Source organism: Oratosquilla oratoria, chromosome 1 (assembly GCF_046742065.1).
Source record: "Oratosquilla oratoria isolate Oo_2021 chromosome 1, ASM4674206v1, whole genome shotgun sequence".
NCBI lineage: Eukaryota > Metazoa > Arthropoda > Malacostraca > Stomatopoda > Squillidae > Oratosquilla > Oratosquilla oratoria.
Window position 1 is genome coordinate 100,969,240 of NC_134777.1, and position 23,357 is coordinate 100,992,596.

The following is a 23,357-nucleotide window of genomic DNA, read 5'->3' on the forward strand; positions in this document are numbered from 1 at the left end:
AAACACCAAGTCTGCCAACTTTGAAAGATCAAAGAGAAAGAGGTGATACGATTACAGTATTCAGGTCACTAAAATGGATAGATTGCACTTACAGAAGAGATCTTTTGATTAATGATGGGATGGCTTTAAGAGGTCATGGGGACAAATTAAGAAAGACCATATGTCTAAAGGATATGAAGAAATAGTTTTCCATATAGATGCCTATATACTCAGAATAACTTAGGTGATATGGCCCAAGCTGGGACAATACAATATGATAATTGGAAATCATGGATATAGATTAAGTCAAAACTGTACATTAACTTGAGGCCACGTATGATAAACAAGACAATAAGAGATGTCTCCTTTCCTGTATACTACAATTAGGGAAATACAATAAGCATCAAATACAGTACACATTGCTGTACATGCGGTATGCTGTATATGAGCAAAGTCACATATGCAAATGGTTCATCTTCACGATTTATTTTAATCCTACAAATGGGATAGAATAGGATGTTTTTTAGTTTAACTTTATTCATTTTTTCATTACAGTAATACATTGTCGTACATTATTGGTTCCATGGCCATGGCATAACCTGGTTTTCATGTAAATTGGACATACTGCAATAAAACACCATAAATCATGAAATATTATAACTATTGCTAGACTTTAAAAGGACAATAAAAACATTTTATCAGAGGAAACACCAAGTGACAGCAAAACCTTTATACCTGGTAAATGCCATATGTCTTTATTCTCTTTTTTTTTTTTCTTAAGACATTTTTGTTGTCATTTGCCCCCCCCCTTTTTTTAAAGAAATCTTAGACATCCATATTTTAAAGAATAATGAACACAGTTCATAAAATAATGTTACATGTACATAATTTGACTGTTGAACTGACTTTCAAAATTACACATTAAAAAATTCTTCCCATATCCAATCTAACAGGGCCACAGGATACTTAGATTTGGGGAGTATTTAACCACCCCCCCACTCATGTCTCCACTCTGCCAATCTAGTACTAAATTTTCAATTCCAAAGGAATAAGTGGTATACAATACACATAAATCATGTATTAATACATACATATACCAAGGGCTTTTCCCTTTTACAAAGGAGGTAACCAAAGTCAAAGGTATAAATCCACACCCACCCTTCCCTCACTCTTTTCTTGTCTCCTCCTAGATGATGGGTCATTCCTGTATCTTGCCCATTGCTCTGGATCATAAGCAATGTAGCAAGACACCAGCACATTTACACTAAGGCTGCTTCATTTAATCAGTAATCCTCCTCTCCATCCCCTCATGCAGAAAAAGTAAAGATGGGGAGAAATCCCTTTGGCCTGTGTCAAAATGTCATTCACACATACTCCCTCACACCCCCATCCACCCACTCCCTTTCATGCATCACAGCATCATCCATACATAACCATTCTCCACTTACTCCTATTTTCTGTTTTCTCCATTCCTTCCTCAACAGACATTCCCCTCTTTACCAATCCCCCTTTTACCCCATTCATCTCATTCTTGGTCACCCCTTCATGTTCACTTCCTCCACTTCTGCCTTCCACACTTCTTTTATTAATCTTTTTTCACTCATTCTTACCATGTGTCCAAACCATCCCAATACTCTTCCATCAACTTTATCTCCCAACTCCCTTTCCAGCCCTGCTCTCCTCATTTTTCATTCTATCTAGCCTAGTAACCCCTACAATATTTATCAGGCATTTCATGTCAAACACATTTAAACTCCTCCTCTCTTATGTTTCATGTTTCTGCCCCATACAGTGCTGTTGGCACAATCCCCCCTTCTTACAATCTCCTCTAAGCATCCATTCTCAAATGTCTATTTCTCATTAAACTTTTTAATCCCCCAAGGCATTTACTTGCTTCTCTCTGTTTACATTCTACCTTCACCTTCACTCCTCCCTTTCCCTCCACATTTACACCCAAGCACCTAAAGCTATTAACTTCCTCCATTCTCTCTCTCTTAACCACTTCCATACGGTGACGCCTACGTAGGCGTCATGAGGAGCAAGTAGGTATGCGATGGTGCCGACGTCGGCGTCTTGATTATATTTATTGTAGTCGTACCTACATAACCTCCATTCTCTCTAAACTGGCTTCATCATATTTTCTATGGTTATCAAAATTCACGGGTGAAAGAGAATGAACGATTGAGCTTTATTTTCTATAATGCAGTTATTATGACGCAACATCGCACGTCGGGCAGCTAATGCTGCCAGACGTGCGATGTGCCCCGGAGTAAAGAGGTTAATACTCACTTCCAATTTGCTGCCATCCTCTTCCTTTGTACATCTCATCACCTTAATTTTATCCACATTTATCTTCAACTTCCTTCTTTTGCACACCTTCCCAAACTCCATCACTAACTTAATCCCTCCTCTGATCCTGCTACAAGTGTAGTATTGTCATGAAACAACAACTGGCTTATCTCCCACTTTTCTCCATTTTCTTTAACCATCTCCAATCCCTGGCCTATTACCCTTGCGTTTACCTCTCGCACCACTCCATTCATGTATAAATTGAACAGCCAAGGTGACATAACACATCCCCGGCAAAGTCTCATCTTTACCTCAAACCACTCACTCTCCATTCCTAACTCTAACACAGGCTCTACTACTCTCATAAAAACTCTTGACTGCTCTTAACAGCTTTCTTCCTATCATTTATATCAGCAACATCTCCCACATTGTCTTCCTGTCTACCCTGTCATAAGCCTTTTCCAAATCCATAAAGGCCTAAAAAACATCTTTACTTTTTCCTAAATCTTTTTCACATATCTGTCTTATCACAAAAATCTGATCCACACAACCCCTACCTATCCTAAACCCACACTGTTCCTCACCAATTACTAACTCTATTCCTCTCCTAATCCTCTCAATCAAAACCCTCCCATAAGCCTTCCCAACTACACACAACAAACTGATCTCTCTGAAACTACTACACTCACACTTGTCCCTTTTTCCCTTGTAAATAGGAATTTTACAGGCACTACTCCAGTCCTCCGGCACTCTACCCTCTTTTAGACAAATATTAAACAGCCTCACAAGCAAGTCCACCATCACTGTACCTCCCTTTATGAGACACTCCACATGACACCCACCTAACTCAGGTGCCTTACCTGCTCTCATCATTTTGATAACTGTTTACCTCATCTTTCCTTATTTCTCCATTTTCCTCATTCATCCTATATAAACATTAGTAGTTATAGCCATATTACCACAAAAAAAGGTACTAAAAGCTTGGTAATCATTACCATTATACTGCCAATGTTCACTGGTTGGAAAACAAAAGAGAAGTGACCAAATCCACGTAGTTTCAATGAGAGAAGGGAAGCAAAATGCATGCCACCAAATGGCAAACATATGAATCATTTGCAATGCATAAGTAGTTTAAAATACTTGGGGGGGCCCTGTTCATATTTGTGGGCCCTGTTTAGAGCCTGTTTTGATGTTGGTAAGGTTTAGATAATGGCAGTTTGGAGATGGGAGGGATTACTGTATATATGTAAATCAATACAATAATTCTCACAGGCATTCAAGAACTTTGTGAAGAATATGTTGATAAATTAATAAAAATTATGGTAACCTTACATAATGGCTGACATCTCTTGATTCCAAGTAAATTTTTCATTATAGTATATCTACATGGTTTTAATGTGTTTCTATGTAATGGTGTAGATTTGCTTACACTTTTCAATGCAAACATTTTATTGCATGTACCATATACGCTGCCATGTAAGTCAAGAAAACAGGGAGGGGTGGTAAATTTGAGTGGAGTATATGGGGATGAGATGGGTGGGAGTGGATTTATGCCTTTGATTTTGGCTACCTCCCTTGTATGGGGGAAAAAGCCATTGGTATATCTATCTTTTGTTTTGCTCATTTTTCTCTTGTCCTACTTTTCAACCACTCCCTGAATGCTTTGTTCTTCTCTTCTACTACCATCATCATCCCAACACTCACTACCCTTCCTTCAATTTCCTCCCAGCCTCCATGTTCCGCATACCATCGTTGCACACCTTGGGTACACTCCTATGAGAAGTCAAGGTGTAAGAGTGTTGTTGGGGGGGTTCCGACCAGCACTCTAAGGTTTGGGTTTTTGTGTGCATGGGTGTGGTACAGAGGTGAGTAAAAGGGAATATGGTAGCTAACACAGCGTTTAGGAAGAAAATCAAGTATAAGCACACATGGGAGAGGGTGGTGGATGGAAGGTTGGTTGATACGGCATTAATGGACTATGTAGTGGTATCTAGGAAAAGAGTAGGAAGAGTTCTGAATGTCCATGTTCTTAGAGAAGAGAATCGGGGAATATCAGATAATCTTTTGGTGGAAGGTAAGTTGAGAGTGGAGGATAGATGGAGAAAGAGGTAAAGGTCAGAAGGTAGAGAGTTGCTTAGTGCAAACTGTTTAAATGAGATGGAAAAAGAGTAGGAGTACAAGGAAATGATGAGAGAAGTGAGGGACGTAAAGGATAGAGAAGTAGGAGTGGAAGAGAAATGGGGTGTTTTGGGGAGGAAGTGACAAGATGTGCAAAAAATGGATAGAAATATATTTCTAAGGGAACCTGTATTTACCCCTCAATTATAATTTAGGTTATGTTGCTGAGTGATATAAGGTCAAATATAATGACGTTCTGTGAAATTTATTTTATTTTAGAAAAGGAGCATACAGGGCAAAATCCTGTATGGCAAGATATTATTGTATCTCATTTAAATTTTTGGGGCTTTGGATTCATAGCACAACAAAATGTTTAATTGGACAGGACTCTGGAAGCAAGTGGGATGCCAGCAGCACAACCACATGTAAGTTCTTATTGTACAACTAGGTAAATACATGAAAGGAGCAACATTTGTAGGTTCCAGTCTCTCCAATTATCATACTTAGCTTGAAATTCATGTACAGTTCCAACAAGGGCTATATCACCTTGGGCTGTAGTTTCAATAATACATAAACAATCACATATGCTGAAGGTTTATCTTCAGTAGGGATTATTTTACTCTAAGAATGGGAGAGACTTGTGTGTTATATTTTTTTCCCCAAGATTTCATTAAGTTATTTAAACTTTTTGAGATCTAAAACTAGCTAAGACTTTTCTGCTTTTTCCCAAAATCTTGATCTTTGAAGTTTATTGTACATTCAAAGATTTTCCTTTTTTCAGATTTGTTAGCATTTATGAATTCCTCTCCCTTTGCTTCTTCAAAATTTTTCTCAAGCTAGGGAAATTAGTCTACCCAAAATTGTATCTACCTTGTCTCTATGACTCATGCCTTGGATCTATACCTCCTTCTGCCAACCAGAATTCAAGTGCTACAAGATTACTTTTTCTATGGGGAACATTCATTTGAAAGATTCAATAATGTATGTCTGTATGTACTATAAGTATATAAACAAGTCTCTAGTTTACAAAACACATGCTCTTTACCTGTCCTCCAGAGGGGGTCTTGTGAAGGTTTGGGCAAGGGCACTGGAAGCAGGGCAACTACCAACTCCTTCACCCTGGGAGCACTGTGAGGAACAGCTATGATGCCGTTGCCGAGGTTCACCTTCACCAATAACATCTGTAATATAAGTATAAACATGTATGTAAAACTCATTTAATTTTAAGCCCTGTATGTCCCACAGTGACAGATCCAGGTGGTGTTGCACTAATTGCCTAGGCAACACCCTTTTTATTTATCTATCCATCTATTTCTTTTTTTCCTCATTTACCTCTATACACATCAATCTGATTTTTCTTATCCCCCTACTCCTATAGTAGAGGTTGGGAAAAGAAGTCTGCCACCATGATTCCCATGTGAGTTGTGAAAGGTGACAAAATGGTGAGATGGAGTGATGGCACTAGGGATCCTGCTCTGTGAAAGTTCATCCTACAAGAAGTCAAGGCTCTGAGAGGAGAACTCCAACCAGAATCAAAAAAGCTGGGTCATTAGAAATGTGTTGTTGTGGTAGAGATAAGAGTAAAAGGGAAGAGATTGGTAGTATGTTTGTAAGAAGGAAAATGGGTGTGTTAGCATTAAGTGAAACTAAGTTGAAAGATAGGGGTGATTCAGAGTTTGAGAGCATGGTGGGGAGAGTGAAGAGGGGATAAGGGAGAGAAAGAGTTGCTCTACTGGTAAGTGATGAGATAGGAAAGAGCATGATGGAGTGGAGGGAGGTGTCTTCAAGATTAATGTGAATAAAGGTGACCCTGAGATGGGAGATGTGGGTTTTCATGAGTGCACATGGACTTGGTACTGAGGAAAGTGAGGAGGAAAGGGAGCCTTTTTTAATATATTTAACAGGCATTTCAAGAGTTTTGAAAGGAATGTCAATATAGTAGTGCTGTTGTCATTCCTTAAATTGTTTGGCCAAGCAAGCCCCATCCCCCTGAGGAACACCATGGCTGGAACAAGGTTTTCCCACAAATCCTATTTAAAGTGTATATTGTGTTGTTGGCATGCATGATTGTGTACAATGCAGTCTTCTATAATATGTTATAGAGTATGGGGTGAACTGCTGCATCCTGGACAGTTATCTGTGATGCAGTCATCCAGCCTCTTCTGGTTGCTTAAAAGGGATGGGTGGTGGCCACACTGCAGTCTGGCCAGGTGGACTCTGTCCTTTTGGGGGAGAGAAGATTCAGAGAGATGGATATCAAGGGGTCTGGCATGCAGCAATGTACTGTCTTTCAGTTTGTTGATGGAGCATTGAGTAATATGATTATGGATGTGCTTCTGGAGGATGGTTGGTGGTTGCAGAGGACAAGAAGAGAGTATTTGTGTGTGATATATTGTAGGTATTTGGGTGTTGTTTTGATGTTTCTTAGTGTGTGTGGGTGTTCTGCTAAACAATGTTGTGGGTGTGCTGTGTTTGTGGAGGCTGTGGCAAGTGTTTGTATGCCTCTCATGTCAAGGTGATCCTTAACTTTGAGGGCTTTCATTTCATGGTGTAAATGGTTTGTAGTTTGTTGTATTTGTGCAGTTTGTAGTTGTCTTTAGGGCTTTATTTTCTATGGTTTGTAAGGTGTTGTGGTGTGTTTTAATGATTGATTGATTTATGAAATTTTTGGCTTGAAGGCCAAGCGCCGGAGCCGGTAGGCCATTCAGCGCATGTGTTTTAATGAGATTAGGGACCCATGCAAGGCTTGCATAATTCATCAATGAGTGTATGGATTGTATACTGTAGTGGTAGTTTCTTTGTTCTGTCCAAATGTTGTTCTTGAAATTCATTTATGCACATTAAGTCTAGGTATGCATTTTGTCTTTATGTTTGTGATGTGTTGTTTGAATGACGTGGATGTATCGTATGTTATACCAAGAACCTTGGGTGTATGTGTGTGTGGTGCAATTATTGTTTATACAGAGGCATGTTATGTATTTGTGTTCTGCTATCCAATTGGTGAGGAGTGTGGCTGTACATTTAGTTGGGGCTATTTTGAGGTGCTGAGATAAGAGGGAGGGTGGAGGGGTGTGGAGTGTATTCAGGGATGGAATGGGTGGGAATGATTTTATGCCTTTTTCTTTTTGGCTACCCCCCTTGTAAGGGGGAAAAAAGCCTTGGTATATGTATGTCATAGTGAACCAGGTGTTGTGTGTTGAGGTATGGTTGTAGTATTTCTGTGGCTTTGTCTGAATTAGTGTGCATGTAATTGTTATGTCATCTACATAAGAAGATAAGGGTGAATGGAGAATGGTTGTGTATGGATGATGCTGTGATGCATGAGAGGGAGTGGGTGGGGGATGGGGGTGAGGGAGTATGTGTGAGAAATAAATTGATGCAGCCCAAAGGGATTTCTCCCCGTCTTCTCCTTTTCTGCATGAGGGGACAGAGAGGGGGTCACTGATTTAATGAAGCTGCCTTGCTGTGGATGTGCTGTGTCTTGCGAAACTGTTTCTGACCCAGGGCAGTGGGCATGATGAAGGGATGACCCATCATCCAGGAGGTGCCAAGATAAGAGGGAGGGAGGAGGGAGGAGGGTGGAGGGGAGTGGAGTATGTTGGAGATGAAATGGATGGGAGTGGATTTTATGCCTTTGTTTTTTGGCTACCTCCTTTATGTTGGGAAAAAAGCCTTTAGTATATGTAAATGTAAGGTTATGCACTCATTACAGAGAGATTTGAACAGGGTTTGAGAATGGAGTCAGAAGTGGGAAGTGGAATTCAACATCAATTACCTTTCCCTCCCTATCCCTTCACATTTAGCAGCTCCCTAAAATTCTCTGCCCATCTTCTATTATCATCTCTCCATCTGCACCTTTTACCATTTCTTTTCTACTTGATTCGCCTCCTCTTCCTCTCTTAATTTCTTTCCAAAACATCTTTTTATTACTTTCAAAATTTTCTGTCATACTCTTACCCCATTTTACATCTGCTCTCCTCTTTGCCTCCTTTATCATATGCTTTACTTCTCTTTTCTTTGTACCTCTCATATGATTCCCTTGTCCTATTTTGTAACCAATCTGTGAAAGCTCACTTCTCTTCTACAACCTTCTTTGCTTCTTCATCCCACCTTCTATTTCCTCCCATCCTCCTTGTTCCACACACCATCTTTATACACCTTGTGACTCCCTCCTTGAACCATCCCCATTCCTCCCCCACTCATAGTTCTAGTTTATCTTTCACTCCCTCCAACACCTCTCTCAGCTTCTTGTACTTTTCTTTCTCATTTAAGCAGTTCACTCTAAGCAACACCCTACCTTCTGTCCTTTTCCTATTTCTCCATCTATCATCCACTCTCAACTTACCTTCCACCAAAAAAATTATCTGATATTCCCCCACTCTCTCCCCTTAGAACATGTACATCTTTGAATTTTCCTCCTATACTCCTGGTTATCACTATATAGTCCACCAATACTCTATCTGCCACCCTTCCATCCACCACCCTCTCCCATGTGTACTTATGCTTGACTTTCTTCTTAAACACTGTATTTGCTATCATCAACTCTTTCTAGACACATCTCCACCATCAACTCTCAACTACGATGGTCTGGATACAATTGGCAATTCCACGGCTCAGTTGACATACAAGCTTGCAACATCATTTAGTCTTCCACTGCAGGATATCATCACAGCCTCACACCATAGAGTTCCCCACCACCAAGAACTCCTGATGTTCAGCCCCCTTATCTCCCAGCAGAGCATAATGACTGGCTAGAGTTAGCAATTGCTCTACAGGGCACCCATTCACCAAACACTGACTCGATGAACAGGAACTCACGGAGCACCACTCACTCATGGCAGCAGCAGAAGTCGAACACTCTTTGGGTTGCAAAAGGGATTCACCCTTTTCACAGATCATGACATAATAATATTATGTCATTGTACAAAGATTTTGAGCATGGTTGTATGATTATTTGTTTATTTGCAGTTGTACTAATTACTGACAACTTCTGACTACTCCGATGATATTGTTTTTAGTTAATATTGGTATAGATAATTTGTGCAATAGTTTATTTTTTCTGTCATTTTTAAAGCATTTGACCTCATCCATTTTGAGATAATCAAGATGTAATACACTATTGACAACTCATTGCAATCTCCAAGATGCCCTGACCTGCCTTGTAGCTCACATTGTCAAGTCAGCATATCCAGGGCATATCAGAAATCTTAATTAATATCTCAATATTGACATACCCACATGCTTTCAAACTTGCAGATATGATACATACATACATATACCAATGGCTTTTTCCCCTTTACAAGGGAGGTAGCCAAAGTCAAAGGCATAAATCCACTCCCACCCACTTCATCCCCACACACTCCATGCCCATTCCCCCCCTTCCTTCCCTTTTTCTTGGCTCCTCCTGGATGATGGGTCATCCCTGCATCTCACCCACTGCCCTGGGTCAGAGACAATGTAGCAAGACATAGCACAACCACAGCAAGGCCACTTCATTTAATCTGCAAATTCCTCTCTGTCCCCTCATGTAGAATAAGAGAAGATGGGGAGAAATCCCTCTGAGCTGCATCAAAATATCATTCAAACATACTCCCTCACCCACTCCCTTCCATGCATCACAACATCATCCATATACAACCATTCTCCACTCATCCCTATCTTCTGTCTTCCCCCTTCCTTCCTCAACAAACATTCCTCTTTTTCCCAATGCCTCTTTTACACCATCCATTCATTTTCATCCTTGGTCATCTTCTCCCTCCACCTCTGCCTTCCACACTTCTTTTACTAATCTTTCTTCACTCACTCTTTTCATGTGTCCAAAACATTCCAATACTCTTTCATCATCCCTATCTTCCTACTCCCTTTCCACCCCCACTATCCTCATTTTTTACTCTATCCAACCTAGTAACCCCTACCATACTTTTCAGGCATTTCATCTCAAGCACATTTAAATTCTTCCTCTCTTATATTCCATGTTTCTGCCCCATACAGTTCTGTCAGCACAATCACTCCTTCATGCAATCTCCTTAGTATCCATTCCCAAATGTCTACTTTTTATTACACTTTTTAATCAATCTACATTCTACCTCCACCTCCACTGTTCCCTTTCCCGCCACATTTGCACCCAAGTATCTAAAGCTATCAACTTCCTCCAATCATTCTCCCTTCCAATTTGCTGCCATCCTCTCCCCTTCTACATCTCATCACCTTACTTTTATCTACATTTATCTTCAACTTCCTTCTTTTGCACACCTTCCCAAACTCTGTCACTAACTTCCTTAATCCTTCCTCTGATCCTGCCACAAGCACAATGTCATCACCAAACAACAACTGGCTTATCTCCCATTTTTCTCCATTTTCTTTAACAATTTCCAATCCCCAACCCATTACCCTTGCATTTACCTCTTGCACCACCCCATCCATATACAAATTGAACAGCCATGGTGACATAATACATTCCTGGCAAAGTCCTACCTTTACCTCAAAACACACACTCTCCATTTCTAATTCTAACACAGGCTCTACCACTCTTGTAAAAACTCTTGCCTGCTCTTAACAGCTTTTTTCCTATCCCATATATCTGCAATACCTCCCACAGTGCCTTCCTGTCTACCTTGTCATAAACCTTTTCCAAATCCACAAAGGCCCAAAAAGCATCCTTACCTTTTCCTAGATCTTTCTCACATATCTGCCTTACCACAAAAATCTGATCCACGCAACCCCTACTTTTCCTAAACCCACACTGTTCCTCACCAATTCCTCTGTTCTTTTTCTAATCCCCTTAATCAAAACCCTTTTATGAGCCTTCCCAACTACACTCAACAAACTGATCCCTCTGAAACTACTACACTCACAGTTGTCCCCTTTTCCCTTGTAAGGCAAAATTATACAGGCACTCCCTCCAGCACTCTACCCTCTCTAAATTTCTTTCTATTTGTGTATGTTATATTCAACACATGGAACCTACAGACCAATGTACCAGAAGTCCCCCCTTTAGTCTGTAGTTTGAGTTCATCTATATACAATTACACAAAACACAACACAATCACTTTTCGCTATTCAAAGTAATAAAATTTACGGGAATAAACTTCACAAGAGGTATTCATTAGCTGGTGTCTCAGGAGCAAAACATGTTCACTAGCTGAGGTCAGGGAGCGAACAGGCAACTGCTACCTGAACACCATCAAGTGGAAGCTGTCCATTAGAAGGGTCAATCATTAACAACTCCTCAAAGTACTTGGCAAAGGGGCTACACCCCTCCATGCCTGACACTAGCTTGCTACCAGCTGTTTGGTCTGTGCTTCTCTGTGTCAGAGATTTGGAATGGAGTTTCTTCAGGGTTTGGTAAACAGGCCAGAGGTAATTTCCATTCAAACAACCCTCGATGTCCTCAGTGATTCCCCAGGCATATCTCTCTTCATCCATTCTCATGAGAGTTCTAGTCTGCCATTTCTGAGACCTGTATGGCTCCAGGTTGCCAGCCAATGTGGCAGCACAGCTCAGCTCTATATTCTTCAGTCTCCTGCAACACCACACCACTCAACTTTGGACATTTCCAACACACCCCTCATCAGCTTTCAGAGTTTCACATTTAAAGATATCCCACAGTTCGTCAGGGTCCTCAAGAGCATCAAGTACTTCAAACCAATAAAAAAAAATCTAAGTTCACACATCTTGGGAGAACATACTGCAATAAGAGAAATGAAGCCCAAGGTGTGCTGTAGTCGGCTAGATATGCCTACAGCTACTCCCAATAGGTGGACCCCATTAATGCAGTTTGACTAGAATTACTGTAGGTGTAACCCTCAAATCTAAGCTTCCTGAGCTCTGGCAATAAAAAGGCTAATCAATTATCCTGAAAGAAATAATATTCCAGATGCCCATACAAAGAGCCTGCCAAAAATTCACTTCAGGCCTGGCTCAAAATGTTTGTGCCTCATTTGCAACACCCCAACAACATGCACAGTAGACTTGGTGATTTTAACAGGGGCAAGATACAAACCCACCCACACCATATGTGTCAAATGTGGTTGCTATATACAGTTATGTGCAAAAGTTTTAACCTACACTACAGTTCTCACATCAAATTATTCTTTTTGTTCAGTATATAACATATTTTTCTTTGTAGTATTTAGTTTACAATTAAGTAATTTTCTTGAATAGACAAGAAAAAATAGTCTGATTCGGCCTCCAGGTGCAGACCAAGGAGTTCAAAGCATTCCTAGCATCTCCAGTATGACACATGTATTTACATTCTTGTATTTATTTAGTTGTATTATATGGGTAGGGGAGCTATACTCATAGTGACCCATCTTTGTATCTCACAACATCTAGTTTGTTCTTAAATTCATGTATGGTGTTTGCATACACTATTGTTTTGTGCAATTTGTTCCAGACATCCCACTCTGTGTGGAAAGCTGTTTTTTTCAGATCTCTTCTTATAACTATCCTTTTTTTCTAGTCATGTCCTCTTGTTTTTCTTCTATCCCAATTTAGTAAGTCTTCTCTATAAAGGACTTTCGTAATTCTGTAAATAGCCAACAGATCACCTCTTTCTCTTCTTTGTTCCGGGGTTGGTAGTTCCAGTTTAGACAATCTTTGCTCATATGTCAGTTTTGAAAGTGTTGGGGCCATCTTTGTTGTTGCTCTTTGGATTCTTTCTATTTTCTTTATATTCTTTTTTGTACTGGGTGTCCATAGTGTCACTGTGTACTCCAATCTTGGTCTTATCAGTGTGACTAGTATTTTCTTTACCATTACCTCATCCAAGTAATCAAAAGCCACCTTTATTGATCTTAATAAATTGGTTTCTCCAACTATTTTGTTTATCTGTTTGTCTGGGGACGTCTTTGGTGATGATTACTCCTAAGTTCTCTTCGAAACCAACTTTCTTTACTTCCTTTGTACTGATTTTATATGGTCCTGATATTTTTTTTTTCTTTTTTTTTTTTTCTTTTTTTTTAACTTTTTCCTAATTCCATTATACATTTCTTAATGTTGAAGTTCACTTTCTACTTTTGACTCCATTCTCAGACCTTGTTCAGATCTCTCTGTAATTATTCACAATCTTCTTCTGCATTTACTTTAGTAGTTTTGTATCATCTGCAAAGAAGTTCATGTAACATTCTACACCTTCATCAATGTCATTTACATATATAGCAAACATTATTGGAGCCAGTACTGAACCCTGTGGGAGTCTACTTATCATTTCTTCCCAAGCACCACTCTCATTTTTTTTCCATGCAAGAAATCTTCCATCCATTTCAATAGTTTTCCTTGTATATCTCCTATTGTTTCTAGTTTTCTTATTAGTTTTTTGTGTGGTACTTTGTCAAATGCCTTTTGTAAGTCCAGGAAAGTAGTCTGCCCATCCATCCCTTTCTTGCATTATATCTCTTAATATAATAAAAACAAATCAAATTTGTGGCACATGATCTTCCCTGTCTAAATCAGAATTGTCTCAGATTTAATACATTGTTCTCCAGATGTTTAGTCCACCTACTTTTGATAACTTTCTCACAAATTTTGGGTACTGTACTTTTAAGGGAGATGAGTCTATAGTTTGCTGGGTCTTCCTTGTTTCCCTCTTTATATATTGGCACGATATTGGTATGTTTCCAGTCTTCTGGTACCTTTCCTTCTTCGAGTGAGCAATCTATTATCTTATATATTTTGTCCATTAGTTCATTTATACATTCTTTTAGTATCCAGTTTGCAATTCCATCTGGGTCATGTGATTTTCTGACATCAAGATTCATTATTTGGTCACTTTTTGCGTCACAATTATTTCTCTCATATAATTTCATATATATCTGCCACTTACTCATTTTTCCAAGCTTTGTCTATTCTATCTTTTGCCTTTTTTTTTTTTTTTTTTTTTGGTACCAGCACTTAATGTATACCTTTTTCCTGGTTTGGTTTTGGTACATATGTATCTACTTGTTCATTACAGATTTCTTTTCATAATGTCCATTTCTCTTCCACCTGTGTTTCTTCATTAAAGTATTCCCAACTCGTTTTTTTTTTCCGAGTTTCCTAAAATCTGTTTTGTTATACATTAGTCTTCCTTTTCTGTGTTTCTCACTCTTCCCAATTGGTATCTTGCTTTCCTTTTTATCCACAATTTCAGGCTCCAACATAAATATTAAGTCTAGTCTTAATGGTTCTTCATTTTTTCTATAACTGGTATTCTCTTTTACCCATTGAGTCACTGTGTATTCAATGGTCATGTCCAGTAGTTTGTTTCCCCAAAGGTCCTCTCCACCTTTCACTGTCATCTCCTCCCAACATATTTCTTTAGAATTTAAGTCACCCATTTTTACTAAGTTTCCTCCTTTTTTCAGTTTTCCAACATTTTGTAATGGTCACTCTACTTTTCATGTTACTATTTTCAACTTTTATCATAATCAATTCTACATTATTATTTCCTTCTGTAATCTTTGTCACATTTAAGCCTTAGTCAAAAACTTGACTCCACCCTGTTTTTCCTCTCTATTTTTAATCCAGTGATTATATAAACCTTGTCCAACAATATCTGGTGGTAGTGGACCTTTTAATTTAGTCTCCACAATTCCCATGATATCTAGTTTTTCTCCCGCCAGATAATCGTTTAATTCATTTAATTCTGAAATCATGCTATGTTGGTATATGTTACTTTTAATATTCTTTCTTTTTCCTCCTTTTCTGTTTCCTGTTTTATATATATATATATATATATATATATATATATATATATATATATATATATATATATATATACATACATATACCAAGGCTTTTTCCCCCTTCCAAGGGAGGTAGCCAAAAAGGGAAAGGCATAAAAACACTCCCACCCATTTCATCCCTAAATACCCTCCACACCCCTCCCACCCTTCCTCTCATCTGAGCACCTCCTGGATGACGGGTCATCCCTGCACCCTGCCCACCGCCCTGGGTCAGAAGCAGTGTCACAAGACACAGTACATCCACAGCAAGGCCGCTTCATTTAATCGGCCTCAAGTTCAGCACTCTCCATAATTTTTTTTTTTTTTTTCGGTCTCTTTTTTTTCATTAGCTTCATTTGTGTCTTTTCTTTCTCTTTTTCATCACTCATTTCCTTTTTTTAGCCATACATTTTTGTAATTAAATGCAAAAGCCATTAAATCACTGAACTGCACCGTACTTTTAACCTAACTGTTCATTGTTGACTGTAAATTTCCTTTTGATATAACACTCACAAGCATTTATGTTTCTGTATGGTCTAGATTAAAGTCTAGACCTAAGTCCAAGATATCTCAGTCTCAGCCTTGGTTACTAGTTAACAAGTTAATAAAGCAAAGTTTTTGATGGTCACTTGATCTGAAATCTCATGACATCTGCTAATATATTATGGTGGGTAGAATAATGTTTATGTGAGTTAATGATTGAATACCCAGGCTCTCCCAAAATTAGCATTATGTCATGGGATTATAAAACAAGGCCAATAGTCAAATTTTCTGGTATAGTCATAATTTTTTCAGACTAGCCAAAATTGAATCCAACTGGTCTGCCTGGCTAGTTAGAAGAGAGAAAATAAATAAAATATAATAAATAAATAGATAAGAGCACAACCCCTGATATATATATATATATACATACATATATTATATATATACATATATACAGTAAAAGCCCTCGTATTCGGCCGGCCTTCTTGTATCCGGTACTTCATATAACCGGCATATTTTTCATGAAAATTGAAAAATTGTGATAAAGATAGACGTAAAAAAAAAAAAAAAAAAAAAAAAAAAAAAATTCCCGCGTTTGTTTAAAATCCCTGCACGTGGTTGTAGTTGCTCTTGCCGCCACCAGGGTTTCTCAGTGGTACTTTCACTTAAGCAGAAGGAGGTGGATATATGTAAGATTGAAGAAAGGCGAAAATAGAAAAATTAAAAAACGAAAAAACTTCTAGAGGACAGCAAATTTATTCTCCTACTCGACAACAGTAAAGCTGAGGAACTGAGCAATGGAAACATTTCTATTGTGTATTTACCGCCGAACGTAACAAGTGTGATCCAGCCCACGGATCAAGGAGTGATTCAAAACTTTAAAAAGAATTATCGGAAAAGTTCTGTGCGCAAACTAGTTTATTTTGAGGGCGGTAGCATTTCCGAATTCCAACGTAGGCTTAATGTTAAAGATGCTATTTTTATGGAATCGCTAGCTTGGGAGGATGAAAAACAACAAACTCTAATGCGATGTTAGAGAAAATCATATTCGCAAATAATGTTTGAAGATCAGGAAGGGAATAAGAAATTTGAGGGTTTTCCATCGGCAAGAAAGAATCGGTGGTGAAAGAATTGAAAGATGGGTTGTCGCGCTAAACTTTGCATTAGTGACGAAGCGATACAAGTTTGTGTAGATATGGACAGTGACCGAGCAGCAACATTCTCACTTAGTGATGATGAAATTTTACAATCACTTCCCGATGAACACGCGAAAACGACAGAGGCAGATAGTGAAGAAGACGACCCTGAGATGAAAGTGTCGTGGAAGGATGCAGCGAAGGGTCTAGCAGTGTTTGTGAAATTTGCAGAACAGTGCACAAACAGAGAGGAAAAAATTCTAAGCAGAGACATCATATATTTTATGAAAGTTGGTACAAAATTTAGTGAAAGAAAACTCGAGTGTAGAGGTGAATGCACCCTCTCAGCCACCAACACTGAACGCGGCCATTCACAACTCCGTCGTAGAATTATCAGATGATGAATTAGGTAACTGGTAATGCTGTGATGATTATAACTGATGTATATTGATTGGATATGCTCTATACTGATAGAATTTACAATATATAGATATGTGGATGTGTTTATTATTAAAGCGAATTAATATCTATTAATAAGTAAAAGAACAATGTAAATAAATGTACTTTTTTTAATATCCCTTCCCGTATCCGGCATTTTCTCGTATCCGGTACGTCTTCGGCCCCATTGGTGCCGGATACAAGGGCTTTGACTGTATATATATATATATATATATTTCATTGTTTCTTTTTCCTCTGGATCTTTTTTTAAGAACCACCTCATCTTCTGATCTACTATTCTCCAATACATCTCTGCCGTTTCCTATTTTTTCCAAATTTTGTTTCTTAGTTTTTTCAACTAATTTTCCTGTTTTCAGTTTTTTTGTGCTGCATAACTTCTTTTATAATTTTTAATTTGCCCGAATTTGCTTATTCTCATGTCTTGTTCATTAAAGGTCAGAATGCACACTGGGAGACACTTATTCAAAACTCCAAGGAGAATAAATAAAAATGCATCACTGACCATTCCCATGATATATTTTTGTTATTAAACTTTAATTTAGGCAACAAAATTCTATTTTTTGACTGAATAAATCATCTGCACTTTAAAAACAGCGCCTTTATGCCTTCAGCTGTTATTGGGAATCTTCAGAAGTGTGATATATTAGTAGCTAAACATCACTATTCACACACCATTGTTAAACATTGAATTAGCTGAGAAAATTTAATAATGGTCTATTGTTTAGCTGAAAAGTGTAAAATATGGCAAAGTAGCAGTTGGAGCATCTTTCAATTTCCCCAGTGATGCAGATTGATGGGCTGAATGGGTGCAGATGTGGAGCCCAGGTAGCATATGTAATGCACATTTTGTGAATATGCACAGATTATATTCATAAAATGTGCACCACCAATAATGAATTCATAATTGGATGCATAGGTAACAAATCCATTTGACATGCACACATTAAAATTTGTAAAAAGATTAGATTAGGTTAGGTTTGTAATATGTGTGTATCTAATGGATTTATCTGTACACCCATTTATGAATTCATAGTTGGTGCTGCACATTTTAACAAATATTCATAATCTGTGCAGATTCACAAAATGTGCATGACAGCCTACACAAATGACATGCCACATACATAAGTAGCCAATAACCATTCACAATTGTGGCCAATAACCATTCACAATACCACCAACTTTGTATATATCTCTATGCAATGTATAAATATTTACCAATATATATGAATATTTAGCTCTACACAAACTAACATATTAATTAAAAACAAACTAACCACTTAGGATGTCATGTCTTCAGTAAAGCTATGACTCTAGTGAAAGTGTACAAACTAAATATATCTCAGAGAAAAGAGATCATCAAAAATTCTCATTGAACAGAGAAAGAACACAAGTGAAAAGTGAAAATTCATTCTCATTGAAAAGAGAATATACAAGTGTAAAATATTTACATAGCTTTATTGAACACATTCAAGATATGATAATATACGCAAAAAAAAAAAACTCATTCAAACAAATTTTACAAATCAATAACCTCCACTAGCAACTTAACAAATTATTATATCATAATTTTTATTTACAATTATGTATGCCAAACCCCACTGTCATGACCTTAACCCAAGGTACGCGGACGTACCTCAAAAGGTCAGGGAGGCAATGTAACCATTACTAACCATCACCTACCACGCATGTGATCCACATGCTTGCAATATAGCGAGACTCCCCTCTTGCTTACCTTGCATTTCCCAGAACATACATCTAATGCAGCACATTTCAAGACAAACAAGATATAGATACCCAATGTCACTAGACTAACCTATTAAAAATCCTTTATTATAACTGCCCATCATATTACCCATAAACTAACATATATATATAATATACCTACCAACACCCACCAACTATACAACTAACCCTCATATATAAAACTGACCCCAATGTATAGAATAGCAAGACTAACGCCTTTATTTACAACAACCCACTAACCCCCTATGTTAACCTACGACACCTATGTCATGAACGCCAGAGCTGGACAGGTCAAGAATCTACTGGCCAGAGCTGGGTAGGTCAAGAGCCTACCCACCAGAGCTGGGCAGGTCAAGAGCCTACCGGCCAGAGCTGAGCAGGTCAAGCCTGCCAGCCAGGTGTGCCCGAGGTCAAGGCCCGGCACTTACTGTATTTTACCCAAAGAGCCTATATATATTCTATTTTGTTAATAACTCCAGATTAATAAATAGAAGAAAACTCCCCCCTTGGAGTTTATCTCGCCTGCATTAAGTCCATCTTATGTAACCACAACCATTATCGGTTACAGCCTATATGACATGAGACTGACACTGTCTTGACTGGCACTAGGCTTAGACCTATGGCTATTCCCCAGACTCCACCCCCCTGGCCCGGGTAGGGAGGAGGGTGAGTAAAGTCATGGTTAGGCCTATGAGCAATTCAATGATTAAGTTAACACTAAGACTACAATGATGATCTAGTTTTGCCTTAGGCCAAGCCTATCCCTTGACATATCAGTCAGTATTTCCTACTCTTTCTGCCCTGTATCCCTGGTTTTTCTCTTCCTCATCCTGTTCCTCTCCACTTTCTTCACTACTATTGTCAGACTTCCCATTTTCATCATCATCATCAAGGTCAACTTTGGCATGTTAAATCATTTCCTGTTCATCTTTTGATGTTTGGCATTATATTATGGATTCAAACATATATGGCTGGATGGATAATGAATGAACTCCACTAACTCCTCTTCATCAGATTCAATTAAAGTCTGCGACATTTTTCAATAAAAACCACAAGTGTGTACACAATAATCAATTCTAAGGTGCTATTATGTAAATGCTATTATGTATATATAACATTTAGCTACTACAATGTTACACCAATGTTCAATGAATGGCTGTGCATCTCAAGGATCTTCAGAAATCTCACAGAATCCGTTCTGATAAACACATATTTTAATCAAAATATGACTGTTACAATGGTGGAATCGACTGGAATAGTTTACAAAACCATTTCTAAAAGGGAGTGGGTGGTTTAGAAAGATTATTTCATCTATCGCATTCTGACCTTTAATCTAATCACTGTGTTTTATGATTTAAAGTTAACTTTCATGGTTCTTGCACCTCCCTATACATATCTAATTAACCCGAATAATTCTATTTCTTAACCCCTTACCCGGCAAGGACGAGTAAACTAGTCTTCATCCAAATTTTCTTTTTCAGAGTGTGATGAGTAAACTTGGCCAAACATAATGTTTCAAAAATAGGCAGAGATAAGTACAATAATTGAATTAGGCCCTTCTCAGCCATCAACAAATATACTAGGTGAATCATACATCTGGTAGCTCTGTCTCTTCAGCCTCGGGATGCATTTGTTTGTGATAAGGTATCAGTCAAATGGAGCAGACTCATCGCTTTTGAGCACTTACATTCACTTTTTTTCTTTTTTATCATTATTATGCCCAGATACTGAGCTCAGATGATGAGAATGAATATGAAAATTCACTGAGAAGCTTGGATACATCAGATGAGAGTGCAAGTTCATCTCATGATGGCTATTCTCTGTCAAGTAAGGAGGATTTACATTTGTGTCAACATAATGTGTCAAAACAAAACATGCTTCCTCCACCACCACGTTTCTCACTCATTGGAAATCCTGAGTTATCAATAGTACAATAAAATACTAAAAGAGTAAAATAAGTGTGTAATTTCTCTTTACTTTTGATTCTAAAGTTGGGAAAAAGATAAATACAAAAAGGGAAGACAAGTTCTCGTTTATACCAGAAATGGTATCTTCAAAATGAAATTTCAAGTGAAATATTGGTAACAGATAAAAATAAAGGTTATTTCCATAATCAGCATGAAAAATACTATAAAAAAAAAATAGAAATAAAAAAACATTGTCTTAAAATGAAACATTTCCTCAAAAAAAAATTGCTGGGTAAGGGGTTAATGTACACTTTCCTCACTGCCCATTATTGCCTGCATTGTTTCTTTTTTCTTTCTTTTCTCATTGGCAAATGTTCTTCTCTATCCTACTACTTTTATATGTTTTCATTTGTCTACTTCTCTCATCAACTGGAGAATGATTGTGAATGGACAATAAATTGATGTGGCCTAAAGGGATTTCTCCTCATCTTCTCTATCTTTGCAAGAGGGGCTGAGGAGGGAGAGTCCCCATATAAAAGAATTGATGGGAGTAAACCAATTTAGGTTGTTAAGCCCTACCATGGGTGTTCTGTGGATGTGCTGTAGCTCTTTTTCCATCAAGGAAGTCTATAGGCATCATTCTTTCTGAATCCCAGAACACAGTGGCCATTACTTTCTGAACTGACCTTCTAGATTTGAACTTGATTGGTTCAGATGATCTGCACTGAATTCATTGTTTACTTTCAGGATCACAGCTTGTAATAATCTGACTTGTTCATTCATTAGCCTCAATTTTGCTCAGAATTGCTAATGAAGGATCAGTTCGAAAAATCAGCTGGTTTGGGCACAACACTTTTGGAACCCATTGTGCAGAAAGCTTGCAGAGTCCTAGATCTTCATGCAAAATTTATATTGCTATGCCATATGATATTTACAGGGCCAAAACTATTTGATCAACTGTTATTCTTGTCTCCTTGAATAAGATTTCTAATAGCATCAATCATTTCATAATTTTTCAATGTTCTTGGTTTCCTGTCTGAGGATCATCTTCCTGGTCTTCCCTGCCTTTCCAGAATCATTGAATCCACTTGTAGATGGCTGTTTTCTTTGACCCCAATGTATAGAATAGCAAGACTAACGCCTTTATTTACAACAACCCACTAACCCCCTATGTTAACCTACGACACCTATGTCATGAACACCAGAGCTGGACAGGTCAAGAATCTACTGGCCAGAGCTGGGTAGGTCAAGAGCCTACCGGCCAGAGCTGGGCAGGTCAAGAGCCTACCGGCCAGAGCTGAGCAGGTCAAGCCTGCCAGCCAGGTGTGCCCGAGGTCAAGGCCCGGCACTTACTGTATTTTACCCAAAGAGCCTATATATATTCTATTTTGTTAATAACTCCAGATTAATAAATAGAAGAAAACTCCCCCCTTGGAGTTTATCTCGCCTGCATTAAGTCCATCTTATGTAACCACAACCATTATCGGTTACAGCCTATATGACATGAGACTGACACTGTCTTGACTGGCACTAGGCTTAGACCTATGGCTATTCCCCAGACTCCACCCCCCTGGCCCGGGCAGGGAGGAGGGTGAGTAAAGTCATGGTTAGGCCTATGACCAATTCAATGATTAAGTTAACACTAAGACTACAATGATGATCTAGTTTTGCCTTAGGCCAAGCCTATCCCTTGACATATCAGTCAGTATTTCCTACTCTTTCTGCCCTGTATCCCTGGTTTTTCTCTTCCTCATCCTGTTCCTCTCCACTTTCTTCACTACTATTGTCAGACTTCCCATTTTCATCATCATCATCAAGGTCAACTTTGGCATGTTAAATCATTTCCTGTTCATCTTTTGATGTTTGGCATTATATTATGGATTCAAACATATATGGCTGGATGGATAATGAATGAACTCCACTAACTCCTCTTCATCAGATTCAATTAAAGTCTGCGACATTTTTCAATAAAAACCACAAGTGTGTACACAATAATCAATTCTAAGGTGCTATTATGTAAATGCTATTATGTATATATAACATTTAGCTACTACAATGTTACACCAATGTTCAATGAATGGCTGTGCATCTCAAGGATCTTCAGAAATCTCACAGAATCCGTTCTGATAAACACATATTTTAATCAAAATATGACTGTTACAATGGTGGAATCGACTGGAATAGTTTACAAAACCATTTCTAAAAGGGAGTGGGTGGTTTAGAAAGATTATTTCATCTATCGCATTCTGACCTTTAATCTAATCACTGTGTTTTATGATTTAAAGTTAACTTTCATGGTTCTTGCACCTCCCTATACATATCTAATTAACCCGAATAATTCTATTTCTTAACCCCTTACCCGGCAAGGACGAGTAAACTAGTCTTCATCCAAATTTTCTTTTTCAGAGTGTGATGAGTAAACTTGGCCAAACATAATGTTTCAAAAATAGGCAGAGATAAGTACAATAATTGAATTAGGCCCTTCTCAGCCATCAACAAATATACTAGGTGAATCATACATCTGGTAGCTCTGTCTCTTC

At 38.2% G+C, this 23,357-nt stretch overlaps 1 protein-coding gene across 8 annotated transcripts in view; it reads right to left on the reverse strand.

Moving 5' to 3' along the window:
- The window catches only part of Nak (Numb-associated kinase), a 264,091-nt gene that overhangs the window by 18,634 nt on the left and 222,100 nt on the right, over positions 1-23,357 (reverse strand). For all 8 annotated transcript variants that reach the window (XM_076183446.1, XM_076183436.1, XM_076183397.1 and 5 more), the window contains one exon: positions 5,432-5,567. In XM_076183446.1, the coding sequence (XP_076039561.1) occupies positions 5,432-5,567 (136 nt within the window). The remainder of the gene's footprint in view (positions 1-5,431; positions 5,568-23,357) is intronic.